Source organism: Penicillium psychrosexuale (genome assembly GCF_028828465.1).
Source record: "Penicillium psychrosexuale strain IBT 29551 chromosome Unknown utg000002l, whole genome shotgun sequence".
Lineage (NCBI taxonomy): Eukaryota > Fungi > Ascomycota > Eurotiomycetes > Eurotiales > Aspergillaceae > Penicillium > Penicillium psychrosexuale.
This window is the reverse complement of record NW_026643187.1, coordinates 6,110,399-6,135,194: the sequence shown is the minus strand read 5'-3', so window position 1 is coordinate 6,135,194 and position 24,796 is coordinate 6,110,399. Positions and strand designations below refer to the sequence as shown.

At 48.3% G+C, this 24,796-nt stretch overlaps 14 protein-coding genes across 14 annotated transcripts; 6 read left to right on the top strand and 8 right to left on the bottom strand.

Moving 5' to 3' along the window:
- Window positions 1-1,383: 1,383 nt before the first annotated feature.
- N7518_003490 (uncharacterized protein) lies at window positions 1,384-3,320 on the bottom strand (the record flags this gene model as incomplete). The annotated part of the gene is made up of 4 exons (XM_057184417.1): window positions 1,384-1,558; window positions 1,617-2,626; window positions 2,683-2,836; window positions 2,911-3,320. The coding sequence occupies 4 exons, from the start codon at window positions 3,318-3,320 to the stop codon at window positions 1,384-1,386; spliced, it is 1,749 nt and encodes a 582-aa protein (XP_057045867.1).
- A 406-nt stretch (window positions 3,321-3,726) lies between these two features.
- Window positions 3,727-5,396, top strand: N7518_003489 (putative C2H2 finger domain protein; the record flags this gene model as incomplete). Its single annotated transcript, XM_057184416.1, has 2 exons — window positions 3,727-3,839; window positions 3,899-5,396. The coding sequence occupies 2 exons, from the start codon at window positions 3,727-3,729 to the stop codon at window positions 5,394-5,396; spliced, it is 1,611 nt and encodes a 536-aa protein (XP_057045866.1).
- Window positions 5,397-5,584: 188 nt separating this feature from the next.
- Window positions 5,585-7,322, bottom strand: N7518_003488 (uncharacterized protein; the record flags this gene model as incomplete). The annotated part of the gene is made up of 2 exons (XM_057184415.1): window positions 5,585-6,038; window positions 6,088-7,322. The coding sequence occupies 2 exons, from the start codon at window positions 7,320-7,322 to the stop codon at window positions 5,585-5,587; spliced, it is 1,689 nt and encodes a 562-aa protein (XP_057045865.1).
- A 662-nt stretch (window positions 7,323-7,984) lies between these two features.
- Window positions 7,985-9,420, top strand: N7518_003487 (cysteine protease ATG4; the record flags this gene model as incomplete). The annotated part of the gene is made up of 5 exons (XM_057184414.1): window positions 7,985-8,123; window positions 8,187-8,486; window positions 8,557-8,725; window positions 8,774-9,001; window positions 9,051-9,420. The coding sequence occupies 5 exons, from the start codon at window positions 7,985-7,987 to the stop codon at window positions 9,418-9,420; spliced, it is 1,206 nt and encodes a 401-aa protein (XP_057045864.1).
- Window positions 9,421-9,777: 357 nt separating this feature from the next.
- On the bottom strand, window positions 9,778-10,348 carry N7518_003486 (histone H2B family protein; the record flags this gene model as incomplete). The annotated part of the gene is made up of 3 exons (XM_057184413.1): window positions 9,778-9,956; window positions 10,031-10,102; window positions 10,174-10,348. 3 exons carry the CDS (start codon window positions 10,346-10,348, stop codon window positions 9,778-9,780), a joined length of 426 nt encoding a protein of 141 aa, XP_057045863.1.
- Window positions 10,349-10,938: 590 nt separating this feature from the next.
- Window positions 10,939-11,453, top strand: N7518_003485 (histone H2A; the record flags this gene model as incomplete). Its single annotated transcript, XM_057184412.1, has 3 exons — window positions 10,939-10,991; window positions 11,052-11,344; window positions 11,401-11,453. 3 exons carry the CDS (start codon window positions 10,939-10,941, stop codon window positions 11,451-11,453), a joined length of 399 nt encoding a protein of 132 aa, XP_057045862.1.
- A 485-nt stretch (window positions 11,454-11,938) lies between these two features.
- N7518_003484 (NADH dehydrogenase [ubiquinone] 1 beta subcomplex subunit 9) lies at window positions 11,939-12,392 on the bottom strand (the record flags this gene model as incomplete). Its single annotated transcript, XM_057184411.1, has 4 exons — window positions 11,939-11,964; window positions 12,022-12,142; window positions 12,191-12,323; window positions 12,373-12,392. The coding sequence occupies 4 exons, from the start codon at window positions 12,390-12,392 to the stop codon at window positions 11,939-11,941; spliced, it is 300 nt and encodes a 99-aa protein (XP_057045861.1).
- A 407-nt stretch (window positions 12,393-12,799) lies between these two features.
- N7518_003483 (uncharacterized protein) lies at window positions 12,800-14,724 on the top strand (the record flags this gene model as incomplete). The annotated part of the gene is made up of 11 exons (XM_057184410.1): window positions 12,800-12,966; window positions 13,024-13,082; window positions 13,137-13,208; window positions 13,263-13,318; window positions 13,385-13,723; window positions 13,784-14,176; window positions 14,226-14,285; window positions 14,338-14,392; window positions 14,441-14,508; window positions 14,559-14,630; window positions 14,680-14,724. The coding sequence occupies 11 exons, from the start codon at window positions 12,800-12,802 to the stop codon at window positions 14,722-14,724; spliced, it is 1,386 nt and encodes a 461-aa protein (XP_057045860.1).
- A 331-nt stretch (window positions 14,725-15,055) lies between these two features.
- On the bottom strand, window positions 15,056-15,834 carry N7518_003482 (uncharacterized protein; the record flags this gene model as incomplete). The annotated part of the gene is made up of 2 exons (XM_057184409.1): window positions 15,056-15,633; window positions 15,687-15,834. 2 exons carry the CDS (start codon window positions 15,832-15,834, stop codon window positions 15,056-15,058), a joined length of 726 nt encoding a protein of 241 aa, XP_057045859.1.
- Window positions 15,835-16,315: 481 nt separating this feature from the next.
- On the top strand, window positions 16,316-17,128 carry N7518_003481 (protein-L-isoaspartate O-methyltransferase; the record flags this gene model as incomplete). The annotated part of the gene is made up of 2 exons (XM_057184408.1): window positions 16,316-16,471; window positions 16,523-17,128. 2 exons carry the CDS (start codon window positions 16,316-16,318, stop codon window positions 17,126-17,128), a joined length of 762 nt encoding a protein of 253 aa, XP_057045858.1.
- Window positions 17,129-17,293: 165 nt separating this feature from the next.
- Window positions 17,294-19,072, bottom strand: N7518_003480 (DnaJ and TPR domain protein; the record flags this gene model as incomplete). The annotated part of the gene is made up of 2 exons (XM_057184407.1): window positions 17,294-17,863; window positions 17,912-19,072. Coding segments are annotated over 2 exons (1,731 nt in total), but the record flags the coding sequence as incomplete, so codon positions are not given.
- A 92-nt stretch (window positions 19,073-19,164) lies between these two features.
- On the top strand, window positions 19,165-20,514 carry N7518_003479 (putative mitochondrial translation release factor (RF-1); the record flags this gene model as incomplete). The annotated part of the gene is made up of 3 exons (XM_057184406.1): window positions 19,165-19,246; window positions 19,294-19,466; window positions 19,513-20,514. The coding sequence occupies 3 exons, from the start codon at window positions 19,165-19,167 to the stop codon at window positions 20,512-20,514; spliced, it is 1,257 nt and encodes a 418-aa protein (XP_057045856.1).
- Window positions 20,515-20,558: 44 nt separating this feature from the next.
- Window positions 20,559-21,858, bottom strand: N7518_003478 (putative mitochondrial tricarboxylate transporter (Ctp); the record flags this gene model as incomplete). The annotated part of the gene is made up of 9 exons (XM_057184405.1): window positions 20,559-20,616; window positions 20,667-20,816; window positions 20,869-20,904; window positions 20,965-21,222; window positions 21,271-21,418; window positions 21,467-21,598; window positions 21,647-21,667; window positions 21,719-21,773; window positions 21,826-21,858. 9 exons carry the CDS (start codon window positions 21,856-21,858, stop codon window positions 20,559-20,561), a joined length of 891 nt encoding a protein of 296 aa, XP_057045855.1.
- An 826-nt stretch (window positions 21,859-22,684) lies between these two features.
- dhh1 (DExD/H-box ATP-dependent RNA helicase DHH1) lies at window positions 22,685-24,324 on the bottom strand (the record flags this gene model as incomplete). The annotated part of the gene is made up of 3 exons (XM_057184404.1): window positions 22,685-24,112; window positions 24,162-24,234; window positions 24,284-24,324. The coding sequence occupies 3 exons, from the start codon at window positions 24,322-24,324 to the stop codon at window positions 22,685-22,687; spliced, it is 1,542 nt and encodes a 513-aa protein (XP_057045854.1).
- Between the last annotated feature and the right edge of the window lie 472 nt (window positions 24,325-24,796).

Below are 24,796 nucleotides of genomic sequence, written 5' to 3'. Positions count from 1 at the left end.
AGGGATTCCTATATATCTAAATATAGATATTACGTTCTACCTTAGTTAGGAGGTTAAGGGCTTTATTAATACTATCTAGAAGATTAGCGCAGATTTTAGCTAAAGTAGGGGCCTTAGAGACTTATATAGATATATTTATTAAGGGTTAGAGCTTTTTATTACTTAGAGGGTAGAAATTAACTAGTTTCTATTCCTCTTATTAGGTTAGGAAGCTACCCTTTTATAGTAGTAGTATCTAGATATAGATCTAGCTAGATAGTTAGGTATTAGATAATAGGCTACTACTTAGGATCCCCCTAGGTTATATAACCTAGTTTATAATAATATATACTCTAATAATATATAGTCTAGTAATATATAGTATTTCCCTCCTTCCTACTATATAAGGGAAGGAGGGCTTAGGTTATATATAGCCTTTATATACCTTATTATTAGTTAGAGAGTATATATCTATAGATATCTTTATAGCCTAGAATCTAATATTAGCTAATAATAGTTAGTTTACCGACCATTCTCTTACTATTCTCTAGTACTAGCTATAGTAATATAGCCCTAATACCCTCTTTATCTTATAAGGGTTTAGGAGGATATATAGGAGAAATAATAGGATAAGAATCTATAATACCTAGTATTTTAGGTCTACTAGATTATATATTAGGATAGTATAAGAGAGACTAATCTTACCTTAGCTATATAGCTATAGTTACTATCTTATACCTCCCTAGGCTAACGTAGGAGTTAGCTTAAACCAATATACTACTAGATATAATATAGAGAGGATCGCATGGTTTCTATTAGGTTAGGTAAGCTAACGACTAAGTATAATCTAGTATAGGAGTTAGGAGTACCTAAGTATACAGAATGGTCTATACAGGACCACACAGGCACGTAATAGTCATATAACAAGGCACGTACTCATATATGATCACATGACAGGGGTCTGGGATCACACTATCTTGGTATATGTTTATATAATCACGACAAGTGGCTGCTGACTACTAATATACCACCGGAAGTAAGGAATGTACGGAAGTGCGCCATTTCTGGTCGACATAACACTCCTAACAATCACACTCATTTTACCCTTTGGTCCAGTATCCTACTGCTCGTACCATAGAAAACAGTCCGCACTTTGTCCGTTAGTAATTCTTTTTAAAAAGCCTCGATAGCTAATAAGATCCTACTGCTCTATTGACTTTATAGACGATCGGGGGCGTATTAGTGGCACGGTAGGTAGTTGAATTGACTAGGTGCTAATTCATGGACGCGTTTTGGTTAGGGTGCTCAGCTCGCTTACCGAATACGTTATATAGCCTACCATAAGTCTAGGCTTTTTACGAGTCTATCCGAGCTAGCAGCCCGATAAAGCGGGGTTGATTTGAACTAGTCATCGGGGTATTCATCCTTCATGTTACTCACAAACATCCTCTCCCGCTCATCCCACCGTTTGAAATGCTTACCCGCAATGGCAGTCAAGCTTCCAGGCAATTCCGTGAAGCGAGGCCGAATTATGCCAATATTTTCCTCAGCCACGTATCGGGCACTTCGATCCGCCACACTATATATCCATAATTAGCCATTAGCCAAGAAGAGGATACAAGTACAAAACCACACACAGCACATGATAGAAGCTTTGATGCCTGCCAGCTTCTAATCGATCAATGCCCATTCTCGTCATCCACTGTTCGTCCGCGCCACATTCCGAGTCCCAGCCCGTGATAATAGCCTCGTAATGATAGCGACGATGGCGGAAAATCTGGCCCACCTTGTATTGTATATTTGCATTACCACCGGTTCGTCTCCGAATCTTCTTTGGGACCTCATCCATGGCCCTCATCACATGAAGGCTCTTCAGTATATGCTCATACTCGAACAGGCCACGAAACAAAGGCATGATGTACTGCTCGACTAGAAATATATCAGAAGGAAAGTCCGTAGCGAACAGTTCCATGAGCCATGGCAACTGATGGCGTAGATCCATCGGCCTCGAATCGTCCGACAGTAGCATCACAGACCAGAGTGCTGCGTACTTTGCGCTCACAACATCTATGGCTATGGAGGTGGCACGCGAGGTCGGATTTTGGGGTTCGACACGAATCGAGTTCAATATGTTCTTACCACAGCGTAAGATAACGCCAGAAGTCGATGCTTCACCCAGAGTTGCGATCTGGTCCGTGTTGGACATGCCCAAAAATGTTAACTGGCTGCGCAAATTTGAGACATCAGTCTCTCTAGCACCCCGAAACGGGTCCAAGTAAAGGGGCTTCCCTGGCTCCACCCCACTCAAAGCGTTGCCATTGATATCTGAGCCCGGCTGAGGGGTAATGATCACATGCACATGGAACGGAAATCCACAGGGACGGGCGTTCAGGCCCACGCCCTGCGCAACAAAGCAGTATATCGCAGCTGACACCAACGGCAGAGAGTTATGCCCTAGATGCTTTAGAGCCAGTCCTAAAAAGTTATGCTCTAAAGAATGATATTCCCGCTCTGGATCGATCCCCGTGAGATTATTCAGCGCTAGCCAGGATGCTACGGCTAGTGCCTTCTCACGAGGAGTCGAGAGGTAAAGATCCGGGTGAGATGCGACAAAGCGGTCGAGGATCTCATCCAGACAGTCTCGTATCTAGATCGGAGTTAGGCATAGATCTGTCCAGGGGGTTGACCTGAAATAACACCTACTTCATCCAAATCCCCAGTTCCACTTTCGGGTATAAAGAGATCAAAGCAAGCCAAGGCTCGGTCGAGTGACACGGGTTCTCCGCGTTTGAGTTTCGCCCACTCTGGTATCGCAATGTTTCGGTGTAGGCAAGTCAAGAGCGCGTGGGCATAGTACCTTTTGTAATTGGCACAAGGCACTGGTCAACTTGAGGGAAACACATGCCAACTCGCATAGAATCAGTAGCCCACCTTCTGGCCAGATAATCCTCTCCAGAATCTATCAAGCTATATCGTAGAAGAGTATCTTTTGTATCGTATCCCATATTGATAACACGGCGAAACTTCTCGATCCGGCCGATCTGGCTACCAAGAATACTATCAAGAAGCCGAGTGACAGATCGGTCAACCTGATACTTGAAGACAAAAAGGGCCCTCCAATCGGTTGAATTCACTGGGCGGGCAAGTTTCCGGGGCATATCATGTCGCCCATCCCAGAATTTGTAATGCGACTGGCAATGGTGACGCCATAGTAAAGGCTCATTCGTTACGTTTTGAAATCGACTGTTGGTTTGTTCGACGGCGGCGCAAGACTGAGGAGAAGAATAACGTAGAATCGAATTCAGGATCTCGTCTGGAAGATGGCTTAAAGACCGAACCATCCCTGGAGGTGGAATATTGACGATATTGGAGAAGACCAACGGAGAGGGCAATCAAAACGGAAGAACAACCGGTTTACATTCCTCGGTAGTTGAAGGTAAAGAAGCAAATTAAAAAGGTAAATCAGAAACTCAGGGGATCATGTAGGGGAACAGGAGAACAGGAGAATAGGAAAACAGGAAAATACAAAAGTCATTGAGAAAATGTTTCTCCCCGCTTTCGTTATCGAAGGCGCCAAGCCCTTGAATTCCATCGCAATGTTTTTTTTCTTCCTTTCTTCTGCTTATGGACACTTGAGACAGTACTCTCGCTCTATACTTCCAATGATTTGCTTGGGGTACTTGGAATGAATTACTAAGTTCCTCTAAAAACAACCGGTGATTATTGCGGTATTCATCCTTGAACGCCATGGGCCAATTCCATTCCACTAGCCAGGCGAGCTCTGGCGCTTCAGAACAGACAGAGCAGAAGACCGACTATTATGAGCTACTTGGTGTAATACGCGGTGCAACAGATGAGGAGTAAGTTCATATGGATATGTGGATATGTGGTAACGGACATAACTAAAACGAACTCTTAGGATCAAAAAGGCATATCGAAAAAAAGCTCTTATATTGCACCCAGATCGAAATTACGGGAATGTTGACGAGGCTACTAAGCTGTTCGCCGAAATCCAATCTGCATACGAAGTACTGGCAGATCCCCAGGAACGAGCATGGTACGACTCCCATAGCGATGCATTTTTAGGGACCAACGGAAACACCGACGATCAACACTCGTACAATGTTCGAATTACAACAGCTGAAGATGTCCTCAGACTTTTTTCGAAGTTCAGTCCTCAAATGAAATTCTCCGACTCCCCAACCGGATTCTTTGGTGGTTTACGAGAGCAATTCGAACAGCTCGTGCTGGAAGAAAGATTGGCCTGTCAGTGGGAGAATCAAGATCCTATTGAATATCCATCATTTGGATCTGGTGACGATGATTTTGAGACCGTTGTGCGACCCTTCTATGCTGCATGGACCGGATTCTCCACCCAAAAATCATTCGCATGGAAAGATGCTCATCGTTATTCTGAAGCGCCTGATCGTCGGGTGCGACGAATGATGGAAAAGGAGAACAGACGTCTTCGGGAGGAAGGCATCCGAGAATTCAACGATGCTGTCAGGTCTCTCGTGGCCTTTGTCAAGAAACGTGACCCGCGGTATAAAGTCAACGCCCAAAGTGAAGCTCAACGCCAAGAAACCCTCCGCCAGTCTGTGGCTGCACAAGCTGCAAGGTCACGAGCTGTGAATCAAGCCAAGATGCGGGATCATGTCCTCCCCGAGTGGGCCCAATCAGAGCAACCGGTGGCAGATGACGACCAGGAGAGGAGCGAAGAGAGCGAAGTCGAGAGTTTTGAATGTGTGGCATGTCACAAATATTTCAAAAGTCAGAAGCAATTCGAGGCGCACGAACGTAGCAAGAAACATTTGAAGGCAGTCAAACAGCTATGCTGGGAGATGCGAATGCAGAATGATGAATTGGATTTGGAGTCTGCTGATGACTCGGGTACCAATGCAGTTACAACTAAACCTCTTGACGACGTTGATGACGGGAAATATAAGGTTTCTGCTGCCTCGGAGGTCGATGTGGTATCAGATGCCTCCTTGGAGAGCCATGACATTGATGCTGAGGATCGAGAAACTTCACATGGTCTAGAGGAAACAATTCCTCTTTCCGAGTTAAGCTCCCCAACGTCTTCGCACGATGACGATTATGCCTCCAGGGAATATGTCGAGACTAGACTCCGCACCGACATGGATTCTTTGTCCACAGGCGCCGGAGACTCCTCTGACATCCCTGGTCGTCCGTTCTCTTCGGACCTCACCGAGCAGTCACCAACTCTCAAAATGGGCAAGGCCAAGCAGAAACGGGCGAAAAAGGCCGCAAGACAAGCGGATCAACCCACTGGGTTTATTTGTGCAAATTGCCAGGCTCCCTTTACATCCAAGTCTAAATTATTCGATCATATTAGAGACCTCGATCACGCACAACCTTTGAAAGGGTCTCTTGCTAAGAAGGGGAGGAAACACTAGGAACAAACACGTAGGTGAGGCTCATTTCCCGTTCTTCTTCTTCTTCTTCTTCTTCTTGTTGTTTTCTTTAAATAATGAAAAGATGAAAAGGTGCCGTCGAGTCTTACATTTATATTTTCTCTAGTTGAACGAGGCCGCACATGCCGGCTGGAAATCCTCCTCTTCTTACCACACACAACCCCAAAGATCTAACCTAACCCAGCCCGTGAGTTCTTCACGACCTGCGCGACAGGCTGCAGAATTCCCTTATTGTCGGCGGCACCCAGAGCAGTACCTGTACTCCATCCCATCTTCTCCAACATAGCCCGCCCTCGGTTTTCAGCTCCGATTTCTGGAGCAGAGGCACCAACCACATCGCCATCCATATATGAAGCAGCACCGGACTTTCCACGCTTGGGTTGGGAGAATTTTGGCACTTCCGTGCCCCATGATTTGAACAACCGACGGTTGAACTTCCTCCCGGATAAGAGCTCGTCAACGTTAGATATAGTCTTTGGTGTGTATCGCGGGGTGCGCGCCGTCTTATTGAGGACCGGGAAGCGAGAGAGTCCATTGCCGCGTGACTGTGATTTCAGGTTCAGCGCATTGGCCAGTTCATGTATCAGCTTTCTGCGTTGCTTGGTCATGGGCGGCAAGGACAGGCTATACTGGATTAGCTAGGTGAATGAGAATGAGCAGATATAAAACGAACCTATTTTTGGCAGACATGAGGAATGAGCGAATCTCGGTCATGAATTCCTCCATGTTCATTTCCTTGGGATACTTGACCTTGAGGTCTGGTTTCCCAGCTTTTCTGCCCAGTAGTCCTTGCGCTCGGAGCTCTGCCCGCTCCATCTTCCGTATCTTCTTTTTGGTCCGGTCGTTCTGCCAGACTTCCTGTAGCTCGAATTCACTATCTGATAGTACCGAGCCGGGGATGGACTGCTTGCCCTTGTTTTTTTTCCGTAGACTTGGCCGGTCAAAGTCCATTATGTCAAACCCGAAATATGGGTCGGACTCAAGAGCATCCGCCAGTGCCGATGCCGATGGAAATGAGGGTTTTCCATAACGGGAACCCTTCTTGATGGACCCAGAATATCCGTTCGCCAGGTCCTCAAGCAACACAAAATCTTCAAGTGTGTCTTCGTCTGATCCAGAGATGACCATATCGTCCTCGTCGTCTTCGCTTGATGTTGAAATTGAATCATGTTCGGTGTCAATTTGCATTTGAGCTAGTGATCTTGGTGATCCAATTTTGGACCCTGTGGGGCTTGAAGCCGACAGGTCTAGTTGAGTTGCGGCTTTTTCGACGTCAATGCCACCTTCTAGTTCAATATTTGCACTGTAGGTCACTGCCTCGTGGTAGTCGTTGTCGATGTTGGCAATATAGTCGGCTAGTGGGTCGGTCTCTTCTTTCTGTGGCCAGTCTGGTCTCTCCGTATTGGATTCAAGGCTGTCTGTAGGTGTAGCGGCGGGCGAAGGGTCCCCGGACGTATAGTCCAACGTTGGTGTCTGTGATTTCTGCATAAATGCAACAGTATTCGTCTGCACCATTTCTTCAATCTCGTTCTGATGCGTTTCGATGAGAACGGGTTTTGTATTCCTCCTGCGGCCGGTGAACACAACCTCATCTTCACTCGAGTCGTCTATGTCCGATAATTTGGACTGCAATACTGGGTCTGGGTGCTCTGTATGAATAACTCCTTGCCCCTTTGAGTCGAAGAAGAACGAGACCTCAATGTCGGTCTTTTTGTCCGGTGTGTTGTCGGTGTTCGGTTCTTCACGGTCCGTGTCCAATTTTGTCTGGTCCTCGTCTGCTTGTTCCAATGTTGGTTCCAATGTCGGCTTCAAGCTTCCTGCGCTCACAAAGTGAATAGCTTTGTGACGAAGGTTGCTATCTGACCATGAACGCTGATGGGTTTCGGTGTTCTGAGCTTCTTCCTGCATGGTAAACTGGTGTGGCGTTGGGTCTTGAACAAGTTAGTATTCATCAAAAGAACAGGAGCACACTGGTTACCTCTACCCGGTGGTGCCCGCCTGCTACGGGCCTTGAATTTCCCATGGCGGGCCATAGGTGATGGTGAATCTGAACTGTTGATGGGAAAAAAAATAAGCAGACGGGGGAATTCATTCTTTTGCCTTTGGGTCCGGGCGGTGACGGAGATTCTACAAAGGGTAACAATAATATAGGGGATTCTATAAGAGTGATCTTGTTTTTTAGTTGTTTTTATTAATATTCAAATGACAATTTCAAGTGTAAATGTATGGAGTGCAGACTTACACACTCATTATATATATAGGAGTTGGTCGGTGACGTCTTGGCTCGTGACGGAAGACTTCCCCCTCACCTGCGTATGTCCTGAGAAAGGGAAGATCCAACTTCTTTTGTCTAGATATTTCACTGGTTGTCATTCGTATCTCCATTCTTTTTGGTTTGGGGTTTTCCTCGGTTCTTCTTATGGTGACCTGGGTTGACTCACTTGGTTTTCAAATCACTGGGTTATCTTCCAGGAGATATATATAATCTACTACTGACTGACCTCCAACATTGAATCACCTACCCTCAACCATAACTACAACAAGTCCACGGCAGAAAAACAGCACCAACCATGACCGTGGACATGGAAAAGTGCAAACGCATAGTACAATACTTCTGGGACCCTGAACCCAGAAATGACATACCTGCAGCTTCAATATGGTGCCTAGGCAGAGAGTATGCCCCCCCGCAACCACCCAGTGACCAGGACAGTGAGTTTTGCTTAAGTGAAGATATAACTCCAAGACCAACCTTCTAATATCCCTCCCATATAGCCAACAACCCACACAGCTCCCCAGAACAGCCCGATGCTAGCATATTGAATGACACAGAATGGCCCAAGGCCTTTCTCTCTGATTTTGGATCGAGAATATGGATCACATATCGATCAAACTTTACACCGATCCCACGAACAAAGACACCAGAAGCAACATCCTCGATGACACTGGGAGTACGTCTGAGAAGTCAGCTGATGGACCCCCAAGGCTTTACATCAGATACAGGGTGGGGCTGCATGATCAGATCCGGACAAAGCCTTTTGGCAAACACATTTTCAGTTTTACTACTAGGACGAGGTGAGAGATCCCTCCAATCATACCCTCGCCCTCAAAAGACACTACAACAAGAGCTAACCAGATATACTAGACTGGCGTCGAGGGGAGAAAGTGGAGGAGGAGTCAAAGCTAATATCGATGTTCGCTGATCATCCCGATGCTCCATTCTCTATACATCAATTTGTCGATCGCGGTGCAGAATCATGCGGGAAATACCCAGGCGAATGGTTTGGGCCCTCGGCAACTGCTAAATGTATCCAGTGAGTGCTGCCAAAACTCGAGCTATAGAGTGATGCTGATGGTGATAGGCTACTTTCAACCCAAAGCGAGGCCCCCCAACTCAGGGTCTATGTAACCAATGACACATCGGACGTCTATGAAGACAAATTTGCACACGTGGCCCACGATAGATCAGGCCAAATTCAACCCACGCTCATCCTGATTGGAACTAGGTTGGGTATCGACAATGTCACCCCAGCGTATTGGGATGGACTCCGAGCCGCACTGACATATCCCCAATCCGTTGGCATTGCAGGGTAGGTCCATGCGTCTGTTCTGGTATAAAGCGTGTGCTAACCAAGACAGCGGACGCCCATCGGCATCGCATTACTTCGTGGGTGCTCAAGACTGCCACCTCTTTTTCCTTGACCCGCATACCACCCGACCTGCAACATCATACCGACCAGACGGGCTCTACACCAAAGAGGAATTGGATAGCTATTACACCGGCCGACTACGGCGAATCCATGTCAAGGACATGGACCCCAGCATGTTGATTGGATTTCTTATCAAGGACGAAGACGATTGGGCCGACTGGAAGAAACGAATCCAATCCACGCCTGGACAGCCTATTGTGCACATCTTCCCCAGTCAGCATCAGCCAGATCATGGCTACGGTCGGGCAGAGGCTCTGGATGAAGTTGAGGCGCTGGATGATTCAGATGAGATGGAGTAAGATAACAGACAAACCATGAGATGAAAGGCACCCATGTTCATTTTTAGTTGGCTTGGAACATTTACCAGGAAAGAGAAATAGAATGATGATGCAATGCAATTAAGCATTTGGAATTTCGCGTTCTAGTAGGGGAGGCCAATCCATGCCTGCCCCAGACCCGAGTTATGTTACACCGCATTCACGTATCGAGTGGTAACCATTCAAAAAAAATCACCCATCGGGGAAAAGAAAATTCAAGCCATCCCATGACGCATTAGAAACCCGCAAAACACCCATAACCGACCACCTCAGAGCCCATAACAGATCAAGAGGTAGTAAAAACAAAAGCAAGCTGGAAAGAAAACGTAAAGAAACCGCTTATTTGGCGGAAGAAGAGTACTTGGTCACAGCCTTGGTGCCCTCAGAGACGGCGTGCTTGGCCAGCTCACCGGGGAGGATGAGGCGGACAGAGGTCTGGATCTCCCGGGACGAGATAGTGGACTTCTTGTTGTAAGCAGCCAGCTTGGAGGCCTCGGTAGCGACACGCTCGAAAATGTCTGGAAAATGAAGTTAGAAAACGTGACGTGGAAGAACGCGTAAACGCGTGCATTTCGCGAAGAGGAAAACATACCGTTGACGAAGGAGTTCAAGATAGACATGGCACGAGTAGAGATACCAGTGTCAGGGTGGACCTGCTTGAGGACTGAAAATGGAGTCAGTATGGACGCGTGGTTTTTCTTTGAAGACTGATGTCGCGTTCAGGAATCAACTCACCCTTGTAGATGTAGGAAGAGTAGGTCTCCTTGCGGGTCTTGCCGCGCTTCTTCTTCTCGCCAGTGGCAGTGGTGGCAGTCTTCTTGCCAGCCTCCTTCTTCTCAGCAGGGGCCTTGCCGCCAACGGGGGCCTTGCCACCGGTGGAGGGCTTCTTTTCAGCGGCCTTAGGGGGCATTTTGAATGTGGATTTGAAAAAGGTTGGTTGGGAAAAAAAGAGTTGGAAGAGTTGAAGTAAAGATGGATGAAGCGTGTGGGTGGGAAACAGAGATGGAATGTGGAAGGGTAAGTTAGAGAGACGCGGTGACGAGGGGAGACAGCGTCTTTATACTCGTGTTCCAAAGGTCAGTTGATCCTGGAGGGGGTGCAAAGGAGGACGAATTTCAATACGGTAAGAGCCTGGTATGATCTGTATGATTAAACCGACATTGACGCGTCTTAAGGTGGGAAAGACGGGAAAGGTGGGGTAGAATCACAGTCAGCTGACTGTCCGGTATGGTAATGGCCTTATCTTACCACATCATTCCCAAAGCGGAAGGTCTGATCTGATTGATCATTGGCTGCAACGTCTAAGCGAGGCCGTGATCTGGAGGGCCCATTGATGCCGTCCCAACGTCACCCTCACCGCGTCCTTATAAAGGTCCTTCGCTTCCACACGCTCTCCCAACTGCTCTTGCGACTTTACACCATAACCCAAGCTTTTCATCTTCAACAAACAACTTCTTTTCTTTCCCCAATCCCCCCCTTTTTTCAAATCCAACCATCAAAATGACTGGCGGAAAGTCCGGCGGCAAGGCTAGCGGCAGCAAGAACGCGCAGTCGTGAGTTATTTACATTTCGCTTCTTACATATGCGTTTCATACTGACATCAACACCTTCAGTCGTTCCTCCAAGGCTGGTTTGGCCTTCCCCGTTGGCCGTGTCCACCGTCTGCTCCGCAAGGGCAACTACGCCCAGCGTGTCGGTGCCGGTGCTCCCGTTTACCTCGCTGCTGTTCTTGAGTACCTCGCTGCTGAGATTCTTGAGCTGGCTGGAAACGCCGCTCGCGACAACAAGAAGACCCGTATCATTCCCCGTCACCTCCAGCTTGCCATTCGCAACGATGAGGAGCTGAACAAGCTTCTGGGTCACGTCACCATTGCCCAGGGTGGTGTTCTCCCCAACATTCACCAGAGTACGTTCTCTCCCAAACCAACCGTTTCTTTTCCACCATGCTAACATGAATCTCAGACCTTCTCCCCAAGAAGACTCCCAAGGCCGGCAAGGGCAGCCAGGAGCTGTAAGGGTTTCTTTTTTTCGCGGGTTTTGTTTGCTTTCTTTTCCGGCGCGGATTGGTTCTTTGACACGATAATGGGGTTATGGGACGGGCACGTTATGGCTCTGCGTTTTCTCTTTTTTCATCAATTTCCTGGTTGTACATTATGTCTACGGACATGAAATGATACCGACGACCTTAACTCGCTTGAGGGATTTCAACTTTCGGATACTAGCTCTGGGCATGAGCCCAAATCAATGAAAACTCCAGGTATTTCAATTGTTAAGGAAAAGTATACTATATTGCCTTTCGTACTTCCTGTATACATTGTACATATAAACGCGATTCTTGGAGGCTTGTTGCTCTCGTGGTGGCTATTTTACATGAACAAAATTGCTTATTCTAGATTCTGATTGAGTACTCTACATTTGCAGGGAAGATACGCATAGTTCATGTTGCATCACTTCATGTTTGCAATTGGCCCAATCCTCATATTGTGTTTTGCGATATTACTTAGTGTGGACCGGGAGGTTGGGCATCTATATTGTTTCATAGTTAGTGCAAATCCAATGTTGCATGGGGGGGTATGAACATACATGGCAGGATTGGGGCCGGCAGGTTGCGCTCCCATTTGTTGCCGCCAGGCGCAGTAGGTGCGTGGTATGGGTCAGGGTGCTTCCAGGTCTCCAAGAGCTTCTCTGTCTCGCGCAACAAAACCTAGAGCATGTGTTAGGCTTGCCAGCCATGAGTTGCGGTTTTACATACTTGTTGTTGGCGAGGATCGCGGACGTCCTTGTTGGCGTCGAAAAGGGATCGGATATAGACTGCTTGTCCACGCCAGAGCTGCCGGTGGACGGCCCAGTCAAAAGACAATTTCAGGGAGCGCCGGTAGAGCGACCTAGAGTAGATCAGTGAACAGTCCACTAGGGGGACACCGGCCTACTCACTTAACAGCGGAGGTGGACATTGTGCTCAAGTTTTGTCCCGGGTCCAATTCCGGCCAACTGGAAGAGGAAGTGGGAAACAAGAAAGGTGTACGTTGATACACAGATCTATAAACAGGTATGACAACCTTGGAGATCGTTAGGGCTCCTGATAGACAACGGGTTGGGGTTGAGGGCTTCAATGTCGTCAGGTTGACTATTCTGGGCTTCCTAATTCGCTCGGCATGGATTTGCTCAAATGGTCATTGCCCGTCCCCGTAGAGAATAATGGTCCGCCTCTGCCGGAAGGGTGCCCGGTTTACTTTGACCCGACCTAATCCGAGCTTCATCTTCCCTGCTTTCTCTAATTTTCAAAGAGTTGAAGTTCTTCCTCTCTCCTACATAACCGCTTCGGTTTTTTTCAAGTATAAAGTTTGCTTTAATTCATATCATGGCTTCTCGAATCTCTATTGCGCGCCTCTCGGGCCAACGCTTCTCGGCTGTGGCCAGAACCGCTCCTCGGGGAGCAAGCCAGTTCCGCAATGTCAAGGGATTGTCTACCCTTACGCGGAAGGCTTCGGCTCGCTCAGCTTCGGGCTTGTTGCAGGTCTCCTCCGGGTAAGTATTCGAATCTCATTACTGTCTGTCGCAATTTTGGCTCATACAACCCTATAGCATCAATGTCTCGAGGCTCTACCTTGCTCCTCTGGGAGGCCACCAGCTTCGCACCTATGGTAAATGCTTTTCTTAAGCAGCAGTCTTGTTGGTCAATTGCTAATAATGCTTAGCCGACTCCATTATCAAGGTCCCCAACATGGCTGAGTCAATTACAGAGGGTACCCTCAAGCAGTTCTCAAAACGTATGGTGCTTTAGCTGTGGTTGAACATTTTGACATTTGCTTATTCTGATATAGAGGTTGGCGATTTCGTCGAGCGCGACGAGGAGATTGCGACAATTGAAACAGACAAGGTAAATACCAACTCCGCTTCCGTCCCTCGCAACTAGTACTGTCGCTAACGTGAGTTTTCTGTTCAGATTGATGTCTCGGTCAATGCCCCGGATTCTGGTGTTATCAAGGAGTTCCTTGTGAACGAGGAAGATACTGTTACTGTCGGCCAGGATCTCGTCAGGATCGAGCTTGGCGCCGCTCCCGAAGGCGGAAAGAAGGACGAGGGCGCCGAGAAGCCCAAGGAGCCCGAACCCAAAGCGCCTGAGCCTAAAGAGCCTGAGCCTAAGAAGGAGGCCCCGCCCGCCCCCACCGAGACCGAGAAGCCCAAGGCGCCTGAACCTAAGAAGGCTGCGCCTCCCAAGGAAGCTCCTAAGCCCCAAGCTGCCGAACAGCCAGCTTCTATTGGTAACCGCGAGGAACGCCGGGTAAGTTGACCGCCAATAGGCCTTTCACTTTGGCTTAAGCTTAAGCTAATTTTGGTCTAGGTCAAAATGAACCGTATGCGTCTGCGTATTGCCGAGCGCCTGAAGCAGTCCCAGAACACCGCCGCTTCACTCACCACTTTCAACGAGGTTGACATGTCCTCGCTGATGGAGTTCCGGAAACTGTACAAGGAAGATACTCTCAAGAAGACCGGTGTGAAGCTTGGCTTCATGAGCGCCTTCTCCCGTGCTTGTGTGCTTGCCATGAAGGATATCCCCGCTGTCAACGCTTCTATTGAGGGTCCTAACGGCGGTGACACCATTGTCTACCGCGATTACGTTGACATCAGCGTTGCAGTCGCCACCGAAAAGGGTCTTGTGACTCCTGTTGTCCGTAACAGTGAAGGCAAGGATATGATTGGAATTGAGAAGGCCATTGCCGATCTCGGAAAGAAGGTGAGCAGTTGTTTTTCTAGAGGGTGTCCAGCTTACTGACTTGTATTAGGCTCGTGACAATAAGTTGACCATTGAAGACATGGCCGGTGGTACCTTCACCATCAGCAACGTATGTTTCGTCTGTTTGTGTGTTTCACAATAACATGGCTAACTCATCCCAGGGTGGTGTCTTCGGCTCGCTGATGGGCACACCAATCATCAACACTCCCCAAACAGGTGAGCTCCCTCGTACTATTTTTGAGGTTCAGGTCTAATTTTGTCTAGCTGTCTTGGGTCTCCACGCCATTAAGGAGAAGCCTGTCGCTGTGAACGGCAAGGTCGAGATCCGTCCCGTACGTACAGGAACTCCCAATCACATTCTTCGGTTTACTGATATTTTTAGATGATGTATCTGGCTCTGACCTACGATCACCGTCTCCTGGATGGTCGTGAGGCCGTTACTTTCCTTGTCAAGGTATGTCTACCTCCTCGTTCGCCCGAATCAATCACTAATCCCATCGCAGGTCAAGGAGTACATTGAGGACCCCCGGCGCATGCTGCTCGGCTAAGTAGCATGAGTGTTTGTCACGCGCCTTTTGTTGTTTGTGTTCTCGTACCTAGAGCGGCCTTGCGCCCTTTGTAAATTATTATTGTTCCAAGTTATAAATGCCATGTCAAGGGTCTTGTAGTGGGCTCTAAGTACTATTCCTGTCTTATGTGTGTATTGGCTTTCGATCTGGATTGGTTAAAAATTGATCAAGATTGAACGATCAATATGATCAAGTTAGTGTACATGTGGTGTTGCGCATTAACTCATGATCCTTCACGTGTCTGACTTGGCGTCATTAAACATGGAAGCACATAGAAAGGCATTTTTTCGTATCGTTGTGTAGAGGAATATTAAATTCCACAATACTCTCGAACCTGTCGGGTCTCCTCCCGAGTCAAACCTTCCAGCTGACCTTGCTCCAGCTGAAGAAGAAGGGGCACATCCAGTACATCCATGAGGTCCTCGAAGAACTCGACATAACGATGCTGCAGCGCTTGGAGGGGAAACCCCTCATTAATCTCTGCTTGGCTCATTGGATCCGCCGTACCAAATGGGGGTGGCATGTGCCCAAGGAACCAGTTACGGCTGACCTCCCACCATATATCGAGTTCACTGTCGTTGGTTCTCCAGTTGCAGAGTGCGTCTAGCTGGTCGGGGAAGCGCGCATGTTCTTCTAGCATCGCATGGACCATGAAGTGAGCACCGAGGTCGAACCAGCGTCCCCGGGATACGTGGGCGACTGCATCGAGGCATAGGTCCAAGAAATGGACTGCGATATCAGACAGAGGAACAAAGGGACCCATGTCGTAGTCTTTGGGGGGGTACCAGTGGAGAAATAGATTGGACATGTAGAAGATGCGCAATTTGAAATCCAGGTCCCAGGGCAGGGGGCCTTCGAGGTGATGAAGGGCAAGCCGCCGGTGGAGTTCTAGAGCCATATTCAGTATGCATGATCCATTGCTAGCAGGTTCTGGTGCTTACGTTCAACAAAGAGCGCAAAGTATTCAATGTCCTCGGATGCTCTTGCTTGTGAAATACCTTCTAGGAGTCCACTGATACACAGGCAGACCATGTAGTCGAGAATCAGCAGATCCACAGTCGCTGCTGTGCCAGGGCCTCGGTCCGCCATTTTGAAGGTCAATACTGATGGCTGAAGCCAGGGGGGGTATCAGATGAGGGGTATGTGAATAGTCCTAGAGAGGTCCATGATGCCCTGTAAGTGTAATTGTTCCCACGGCGATTTTATCAACGCGCGTAGTCGGCGCGATGAGTCGGCGCGATGAGTCGGCGATGTCCACGGACCTGTAAGATGTTTTGATATCACTTTCACGTGACTTGGTACTCTGTAGCCATTCTACGTGTGATTGCACGCATTCCCTTCTAGTATATTAGGATTATAAATTTAGTTTGACTAGATATAACATTATAGAATATATGAATCAAAGGGATAAATTCTACTGCAACTGTGACTATTTCAGGTATCACGTGTGAAATGTAGATATCATGGCGTCATTTATATATAGTCACACATATGTACATACTATGTAATTGGCCAAACATACCTGGACAGTAACTCTTCTCTCTTTCACCATCCAACACCCATCCAGCCCATGATTAGTCCGTACAAACCAAAATTCATCCACAAAGCAACACAGGCTATGACCATGGCGTGGTATTGTTCTGGATCTACCAACACCGAGTTGATTGAGAACCTATTCAAGGCCGGACTGATCCAGAATGAGCGTGTAAAAGATGCCATGATAGGAGTGAGCATATTAATATATATCTGATTCATTGTCACCTCTAACATGACCAAGGTTGATCGAGCCCATTATGCTCCATCACGGCCGTATTCGGACTCGCCTCAACCCATTGGATACGGGGCCACCATATCAGCACCGCACATGCATGGCCATGCATGTGAGTATCTGATTGATTATCTCAAACCAGGTGCCCGGGTGTTAGATGTTGGATCTGGCTCAGGATACTTGACCCATGTCATTGCCAATTTGGTGACCAGCTCATCCGGCAACGCCCAGGGACAGGTGATTGGTATTGACCATATCCCCGAGCTGACAGACATGGCTCGTTCCAACATGAACAAGTCCAAGAAAGGTAGTGCGTTCCAGACCAACGGCACCGTGAAGTTTATCACGGGCGACGGACGTCTTGGATGGAAAGAAGGTGCACCCTACGACGCCATCCACGTTGGCGCCGCAGCCGACAAGCTTCATCCAACTCTGGTGGACCAGCTACGTGCTCCTGGGAGACTATTCATCCCGGTGGAATCGGAAGACAGCGAGGGTGCTATCGATCCCAATGGGGGTCAATATATCTGGGTGGTGGATAAAAAGGAAGACGGATCCATTCACAAGGAGAAGGTCTTCCAGGTGAGCTACGTGCCCTTGACAGATGCTCCATGAGGATGAGATTGCAAACCATTTACTTCGATCCAAATAACAGAAATAATATCAGTTCATGTGCTTTCCTAAACCTATCCCTCATGCGGGCTTCAAAAGATCTATAGCTTCCCAAATACATCGAGAAACTCCACGAACACCTGGTATGTTTCACAAAAGACAATCCGATCAGCGGAATCCACCAGGGAATTTGAAACCTCCCTGGAACTGTGGACCACCCTGTTGGAAGAAGAACTGTTGACCACCGAATTGGTTGCCTTGGAACGGACTGCCCCGCTGTTGCGATTCAGAATCATTGGGGTCGTCGCCATTGTCGAACCGTGTCCGGAGTTCGGGGTCGGATAAAACCTCGTAGGCTTCATTAATAGCCGCCATCTTTTTCTCTGCCTCTTCTTTGCTTACACCCTGGGAGTGGGCCTTATCAGGGTGATGTTGCTTCACTAGCTGGCGATACGCGCGCTTGATCGTCCGATCATCCGCATCACGGCTAATACCAAGGACCTTGTAGTAATCTTTCTGCTTAGAACGCTTGAGTAGGGTCTGAGCCTTCTGTTGGAGAGATTGCGCCTCTTGGGAACCGGGGTGGTGTTCCTTGGCCGATTCGAGCGTACGTATGGCGTCCTCGAATCGATCCTCGTCCAAAGCAATCTGGGCTTTATAGAGAAGCCCGGCAAGTGAGTGAGGAACAAGCTGGAGAGCTTCGGCGCAGTAAGGACCAGCCTTTTTGATCATACGCATCTGGCTATGTTAGTGACAGAAACCAAGCCATGTGTAGTGGGCACTCACTTCACGGTAAGCCTCGCAGGTCTTCTCGACTAGGAATGTGTAAAGATTATTGGGTGCCAGGCGATGAATATGGTTAGCTTGTCTTGCTTCTTCAACATCAGCCTTGACGTCTGCGATCAGTCCACTGGTATCACTATCGCCGACCATGAGATTTGCTGCATTGCTGAACTTGCGTGAGTCTAGGGCAGTATGCAATTTTTCTAGCTGTTTGGCAAGCTTTCGTTCACGTCGATAGAGCCGGTTGCACGGTTTTGAGTCAGGATCGGTATGGAGACATTTACGGATTTGAGCAAGGCCACGGTCACTGTCTCCTAGAGAGTAGAACAGCATGGACGACATTTGTAGGTGAGTTTCGACCAAGTTCGGGGACATTTGCAGAACATGTGCCAAATCACTGAGCCCTTCTTCCGTCTCGCCTTTTTCAAAATGACAATGGGATCGAGCCTGCCGCAGAGGCAGTGCTGTATTTGCCTTTAGGATGGCCACATTTGCCTCCGAGACACACGTGTCCCAGGCGCCCTGCTTTTCAGCATTGAGGGCCAATGTGGCCGCATCCCGTGCGGCTTCTAGTTCCTTGTAATCATCCGTCGACTTCTTCCCGGCCCGCTCGAGATCTTGCAAGGCCCCTTGCCAATGCGCGGAGCGTGCGTTTAAGCGGGATCGCTGTAGAAGAGCGCCCTCAAAGTCTGGCTTGAGTTCTAGAACTCGATCAAAGTCACTTGAGGCTTGTGAGTTTTTGCCAATGGATAGATAAGCCGCGCCGCGCTGGAAGATGGTGATATAGTTGGTTGGATCGCGCGAGACGGCGGCATCGAAGTATACCACGGCATCTCGGGGTGAGCCCTGCGCGAGGTGGGCTTTGGCGGAAGAGATCAATTCGGAGAGAGGCGTATCTGGCGATATTTGAAGGGCATATCCAGCCGAGACACAAGCCAGAAAGGCCGTGAATAATTCCAATGAAACGAGCATCTCGGGGGTATGCGACGCAGTAATGCAGTAATGGAGATGTAAATGAGGGGTTTGGTGTAGAATCAGTCTCCCTAGGACTACAAGAAGAGGGGCATAATCCAAAGAAGTTAGGTCAAAAGAGAAAAGTACAAAGCGCAATGAACAATGAACAAGAAACTGGAAGTTGGATGAGCATACTCCGTGGCCTTTACGCCTCGTATTGTTCCGTTACCGTCATGTGACATGGAATTTATCTCCAATCGCTTTCGCTCCGGATCTTGGTCTTCACTACTCTGACTCGAAGTATGCTCGTCAAGTCAATATGTCGAAATATCTTGCGGCCTAGGCTTGGTCTGAAACTGTCGCCCTTGCGAGGTGTACATACCGGTAAGACCGGTCCGGTTATTTTCTGATCAATGCTAATTGCGACGTAGCATCCGATTATGCCTTGTCTCCAGCTCTTGTAAGCAGAGCACGTCTACTTGCAGATGAACATACAAAGCTTGCGGAGCGATTGGGAGAATCCTTCGATGCGAAAACGGCCAAACGAGCCGGAGAACTGGCACCGGTTGCAAATATCTTGAAAGAATGGGTCCATGCCAACGATGTAAGCGCCTTGGGAAACTTTGTTGGAGCCCTACTAACTCCGCTAGTCTATCGTCGAGCTCAAATCCCTATTAAACGACCCCAACACTGACTCCGAACTACGGTCTTTGGCAACAGAAGACCTTGAGAGCAGTCGCGATACCTTGCCTACGATATCAGACCGACTGAAGAAGGCTCTCATTCCGCGACATCCATTTGCAGACCTTCCTTGTTTGCTCGAAATCCGACCCGGTGCAGGTGGAGATGAAGCAGGCTTGTTTGCTTTTGAGATGTTACGGATGTACGTTGCCTTTTGCTCCAGAAGGGGCCTCCGCCCAACAATATTGAAGCAGGACACAGAGGTCGGCGCGTCCGACGACCGTCTCTTTGAAGCGGTAATTGAAATTGAAGCCAATGGTGCATACGATATATTACGGACTGAATCGGGGGTACATAGGGTGCAGAGAGTCCCCGCAACCGAGACCAAGGGTCGCACCCATACTAGCGCCGTCAGCGTAATGGTCTTGCCGAGTTTCCCAGAGGACGGCAGTGAGATGGATAGTGCCATGAACTTTGAAGACCCCAGCAGCGATTACTATATTGACCCGCAAGAGGTCCGGGTTGAGAAGATGAGGGCTGGAGGTGCTGGTGGGCAACACGTCAACAAAACCGAGTCCGCCATTCGACTGACTCATATCCCTACTCATACGGTTGTCTCCATGCAAGATGAACGATCCCAGCAGGCCAATCGGAGGAAGGCGTGGCAGATGCTACGGGCAAAGCTGGCCGAAGCCCGGCAAGAAGCTCGTGAGCAAGAGCTTATGCAGCTCAGACGAGGTATATTGGGTGGTGTGGCCAAAATGGGTCGAGGTGATAAGATTCGAACTTACAATTTTGGCCAAAGTCGCTGCACCGACCATCGTACAGGTATCACCGTCCACAATTTGGATGGTATTCTTGATGGCGGTGATGGTTTGGATACCGTGATGGACAGTGTGCGGGCTTGGATGGCCGATAGTGAAGTTGAGGCCATGGTTGCCGAGGACATGGCAAAAGCAAAGAGTAAATAGCAGAGTTGTTCTTTTGATGTACAGAGATACCATGTATTGATATTCTACAAATACTTTCGCTCCGGATCCAAGATGTCCAGCCCTTCCATAGTCTTCTCATACCTGCCCAGCAGTTAGCAACTTTCATAGTACGACTTGGGTTGGTCACGAACATAGTGAACACAATTCCTCCACTCATGATCAATCTCGCAAGCCGTGGCATGGCGCCAGACCACAAAGTGAGGACACCTTCATCCTTGACGATTCTTGTTGCGCAAACAATGCTGTTCTTGTAATGCTTGCTGGCCTCGATTGATTGCATTCTAATATAGTTAGGACCTTATATATACCATTAGCGCGCGTGGGGATGCTAACCTTGTCTTGACCGTATCCAATGGTTGGGTCACATAACTGAGTCATGTTAGCTTGGATGTGTCTTTTTGCCCATCGTCTTCAGGGATCAAGTCCTACACTGTGATGAGCCCTGCAATTCCACCAATTCCAAATGTGGCTGCAGTGCCCAGCTTTTCACCTGGCGCCGTATAGCCCTCTGCAAGCTGCTTCAATGTTGTGTAGGCCGTGAATCGGGTTGCTGAGTTGGCGGCCTGTCTTGCTGTGGTGGGCACAAAGCCTTGGAAGAAACCCTTGACACCTCTTTCTTGGAAAATGAGCTTGCTACCATGCAAGAAACCACGCATCCGAGGTTTGGCAGACTTTCGGTCGTCGATCCTATAATTCGGTCAGTAGAGCTAGCCAGAAATAGGACAGAAAACGTACAATTGAGTCTTGATGCTTTCAAAAGGGGTGACGGCGAAAAGAGACTCGGTGAATCCAGCACCAAATCCAGCAACAACCGTCCTTGGTCCTGAGATTTTGCCGTTCTCATCCTGGAGAACCGATTTTATGGCATCGAAAGCGACGAATCCTAGTATACATCAGCGCTGCCCCAGACAATCGCGGAAGGTAGACGCACGAATTCCGGCCTTGAGCGAGTTTCCGATAATCAGTGTTGTACATCCTGCATACCACTGGCTTCCAAACGGTGGCCATGGTAGCTTTTGGCCGTGGGTAAGCTGGCGATTGAGTTGTGTCCGGGTCTTTGCAACTTCGTAGCATTAGCAAAAATCGTTGGAAGACATTCAAAGGGTCATACATTCGGCCGGGTATGTGATCGCTGCAGTATACGGTTAGCTAGCGGCCTGGTAGGGGTCATTGAGCTCTTTACCGATCTCCACGGCTCCGGCGGTGGACCCCGCAAGGATGGAGCGAAGGGCACTGGGCTATTTATTGGTGAGCTTCAAGTGGACTGTATTATTTGGCTGGAGAACAAACCTTTCCCTTGTGATCCTTATTCACCGTCGCCATTTTCTTTTTGGTGGTTTGGAGGAATTGCGGTCGCCGAACTCGGAGTTCCAGCAATATACGGCCCTCGGCACGTGCCATTCCCGCAGTCGATGGATCTATGGAATCAGCCAGGGGACTAGGAGACCAGTTCTTTTACAAAACGCATTCATATGGGAATAAATATATACACACGAAGACTGCGTCGAGGTCTTACAACTTACTACAGTGGAACAAATCGGAGGGATATTGTCAATTCACTAGCTGATATAAATAGATCCGTTAGACAACTAGTGCTCCTCCATTTTTTTCCTTCTTTTTTTGGTGTTTTTTTTTAGAGTGGGAGAGTGGGAGAGTAGTGTGCACCGTGTCTATTGACAACGGCAATCACACAAAGTGAGCGTAGGCAGGAATGAGGTTAAGCATGGTAGAGTGGTGGGAGGACTCCAGGCTGCCAACAAAAGGTTGGTAAAGGGTGAGATCATCACTCGTTGCGTCGGGAAAATAAAAAAGTGCCCATGGGGGAAAAAACCCACATGAGACGCTTGTCCTGTAGAACGCCCTTGCAAATCCTTGCAAATCCTTCAAGTCCTTGAAACACAGAATACAGCCTCGGAAAACGAAGAGCGTAGGCGCCGAAAATGCATTTTCCTCAAGGATCCAACTCATTGGACAAGGGACCTGAACGGAAAAAGACATATGATACATTGCACTCCCGTATCATTATGACCAGATAATCAATGCCGGGATAGCCCGACAAGATCTCGAAGATAGAGCGGAATAGAATAAGAGAATCGAGGAAACCAAAGCGCAGCGATATGAAAAAAGTGTTGTGTAGGCGTGTCTGGGACTAAGAGATAGGCGCCTGGGGTTGACCCGGATTTGGTTGACCAAAGGTGATCCGGTTGGCGTCATTTTGTGCCCCACGACGTTGGCCCTGTCCACGACCACGATAAGAACCGCGTCCTCGATTATTGTAGTATTGACCATGCTGTTGACCCTGTTGTTGACTCTGTGGTTGCCCATTGTTGTTGTTCCGACGAGGTTGACGGTCTCCGTTCATGTTCACGGATCCAGCTCCAGTTTGAGGTGGAGGGTTGGAGATGGGTCGAGGGATGTTCTCAGGAGAATCATAGACATAAAGCTTCTTGTCAATATTCTGCGGGATGGGCTGGATTTCAGTGCCTAGTTCTTGCTCAATCTTGTACAGATTGAACCGATCCTCCCAGTTGATGAGGTTAATGGCGAGACCCAAGTGTCCGAAACGACCCGAACGGCCGATACGGTGAAGATAAGTCTCCGCGTTCTTCGGAAAATCAAAGTTGATCACAACATTGACCGCTTGAATATCGATACCGCGAGTCAACAGGTCAGAGCAAACCAAGTTGCGGCATACGCCATTGCGGAAGTCATGGAAGACTCGGTTACGGTGCTGCTGAAGCATCCGAGCATGAGAGTAAAAGCACGAATAGCCGAGTTCGGTGATTTTTTTGGCCAGAAGCTCAACCCGGTTGGTTGAGTTGCAGAAAATGATTGACTGGTTGATCTGAAGCTTGGAGAAAAGAGTGTTTAAGCAATGAACCTTTTGCTTCTCCTCAACGAAAGCATAGTACTGGGTGATACCACGCAGGGTAAGTTCGTCCATAAGGTTGATCTCGTAAGGGTTACGCATGTGCTTGTCCTTAAATGACTTGACAATCAAAGGGAAAGTGGCACTGAAGAGCATGACCTGGCGATCCTTGGGATGGAAGGACATAAGTTGCTCAATGACAGGAGTAAATTCAGGAGACAGCAACTTGTCTGCTTCATCCATCACAAATGTCGGGCATTCGCTCAAGTCGGCGACACCTTTGCTAGCCAAATCCAATACTCGTCCGGGGGTTCCCACAAGAATGTGAACAGGGTCATTCAACCGGATAATGTCGTCCATCAAGCCAGTTCCACCGGTGGTGACCATAACATTGATACCAAGGTGTTTGCCTAGGGTCTTGCAGACCTGTGATGTCTGGAGTGCGAGCTCTCGTGTGGGAACCAGAATCAAGGCCTGGGTCTTTGTACTTTTGGGGTTTATGCGCTCGAGAGTTGGAATAACAAAGGCGGCAGTCTTTCCAGTGCCGTTCTTAGCTCGGGCCAAGATATCTCTGCCTGTGAGGGCAACTGGTATCGTCTCTTCTTGGATAGGGGAGGGCTTTTCAAATCCAGCCTCAAAAATGCCCATCATGAGTTCACGTTTGATGTAGAAGTCCTCGAATTCGAGGCCTTTAGTGGCAGTAACATCCTAGTCAGAGTCAGTATTTAGCATTGACTGGCAGTCACAATATATTCACCTCAGTTTGTGGGCGAGTATCTTTGGGGGGGAGATTCAATGTGTCCTGCAGTTTTTGCTCTGAAGTTGCTTCCCTGGTCTAGTCAGATTTGTTTTAGGGACTAAGGAAATCGATCGACTTACAGCTTAGTATTGCTGAGTTGTGCAGCAAGCGCGTCGGCCATTGTGACGATAAGGTGCTAAGGAGGTGGGGAGCAAGTGAGGTGACCGATTTTGTTTGCGATCAAGGTGTGTGAAATGGTTGCGCGGAAGTTAGAATAGTAATGTTTTGGCAGAGGTTCGAGGTAACGGAAACGGGAGGGGAGAAGAGAGATATTCGTCGAAACCAATAAGGTCAGGTTGGAGGAAATGGGAGATCAGGTATTCAATGATATGAAGCTTCTGCGTGGAACCAAGAAAGATCTTTGATGCCAAAGCTGGGGGAGTTCACAGATAGGATAAAGAATGGTATAAACCAGCTCTGTTGACAAATAGGGGAAAAAAGGTAGGAAGGTAGGATATGTTGAGATTATGATGGCGGGGAGCGAAGAGGTTTGAGGTAAAGAGTGAAGCTAAACGTTCCTCTGGTTATGGTCACGTGTCACTCGACTACAACTACGATTTTATTCATGACACAAGGTGTGAAACTAATTTAAA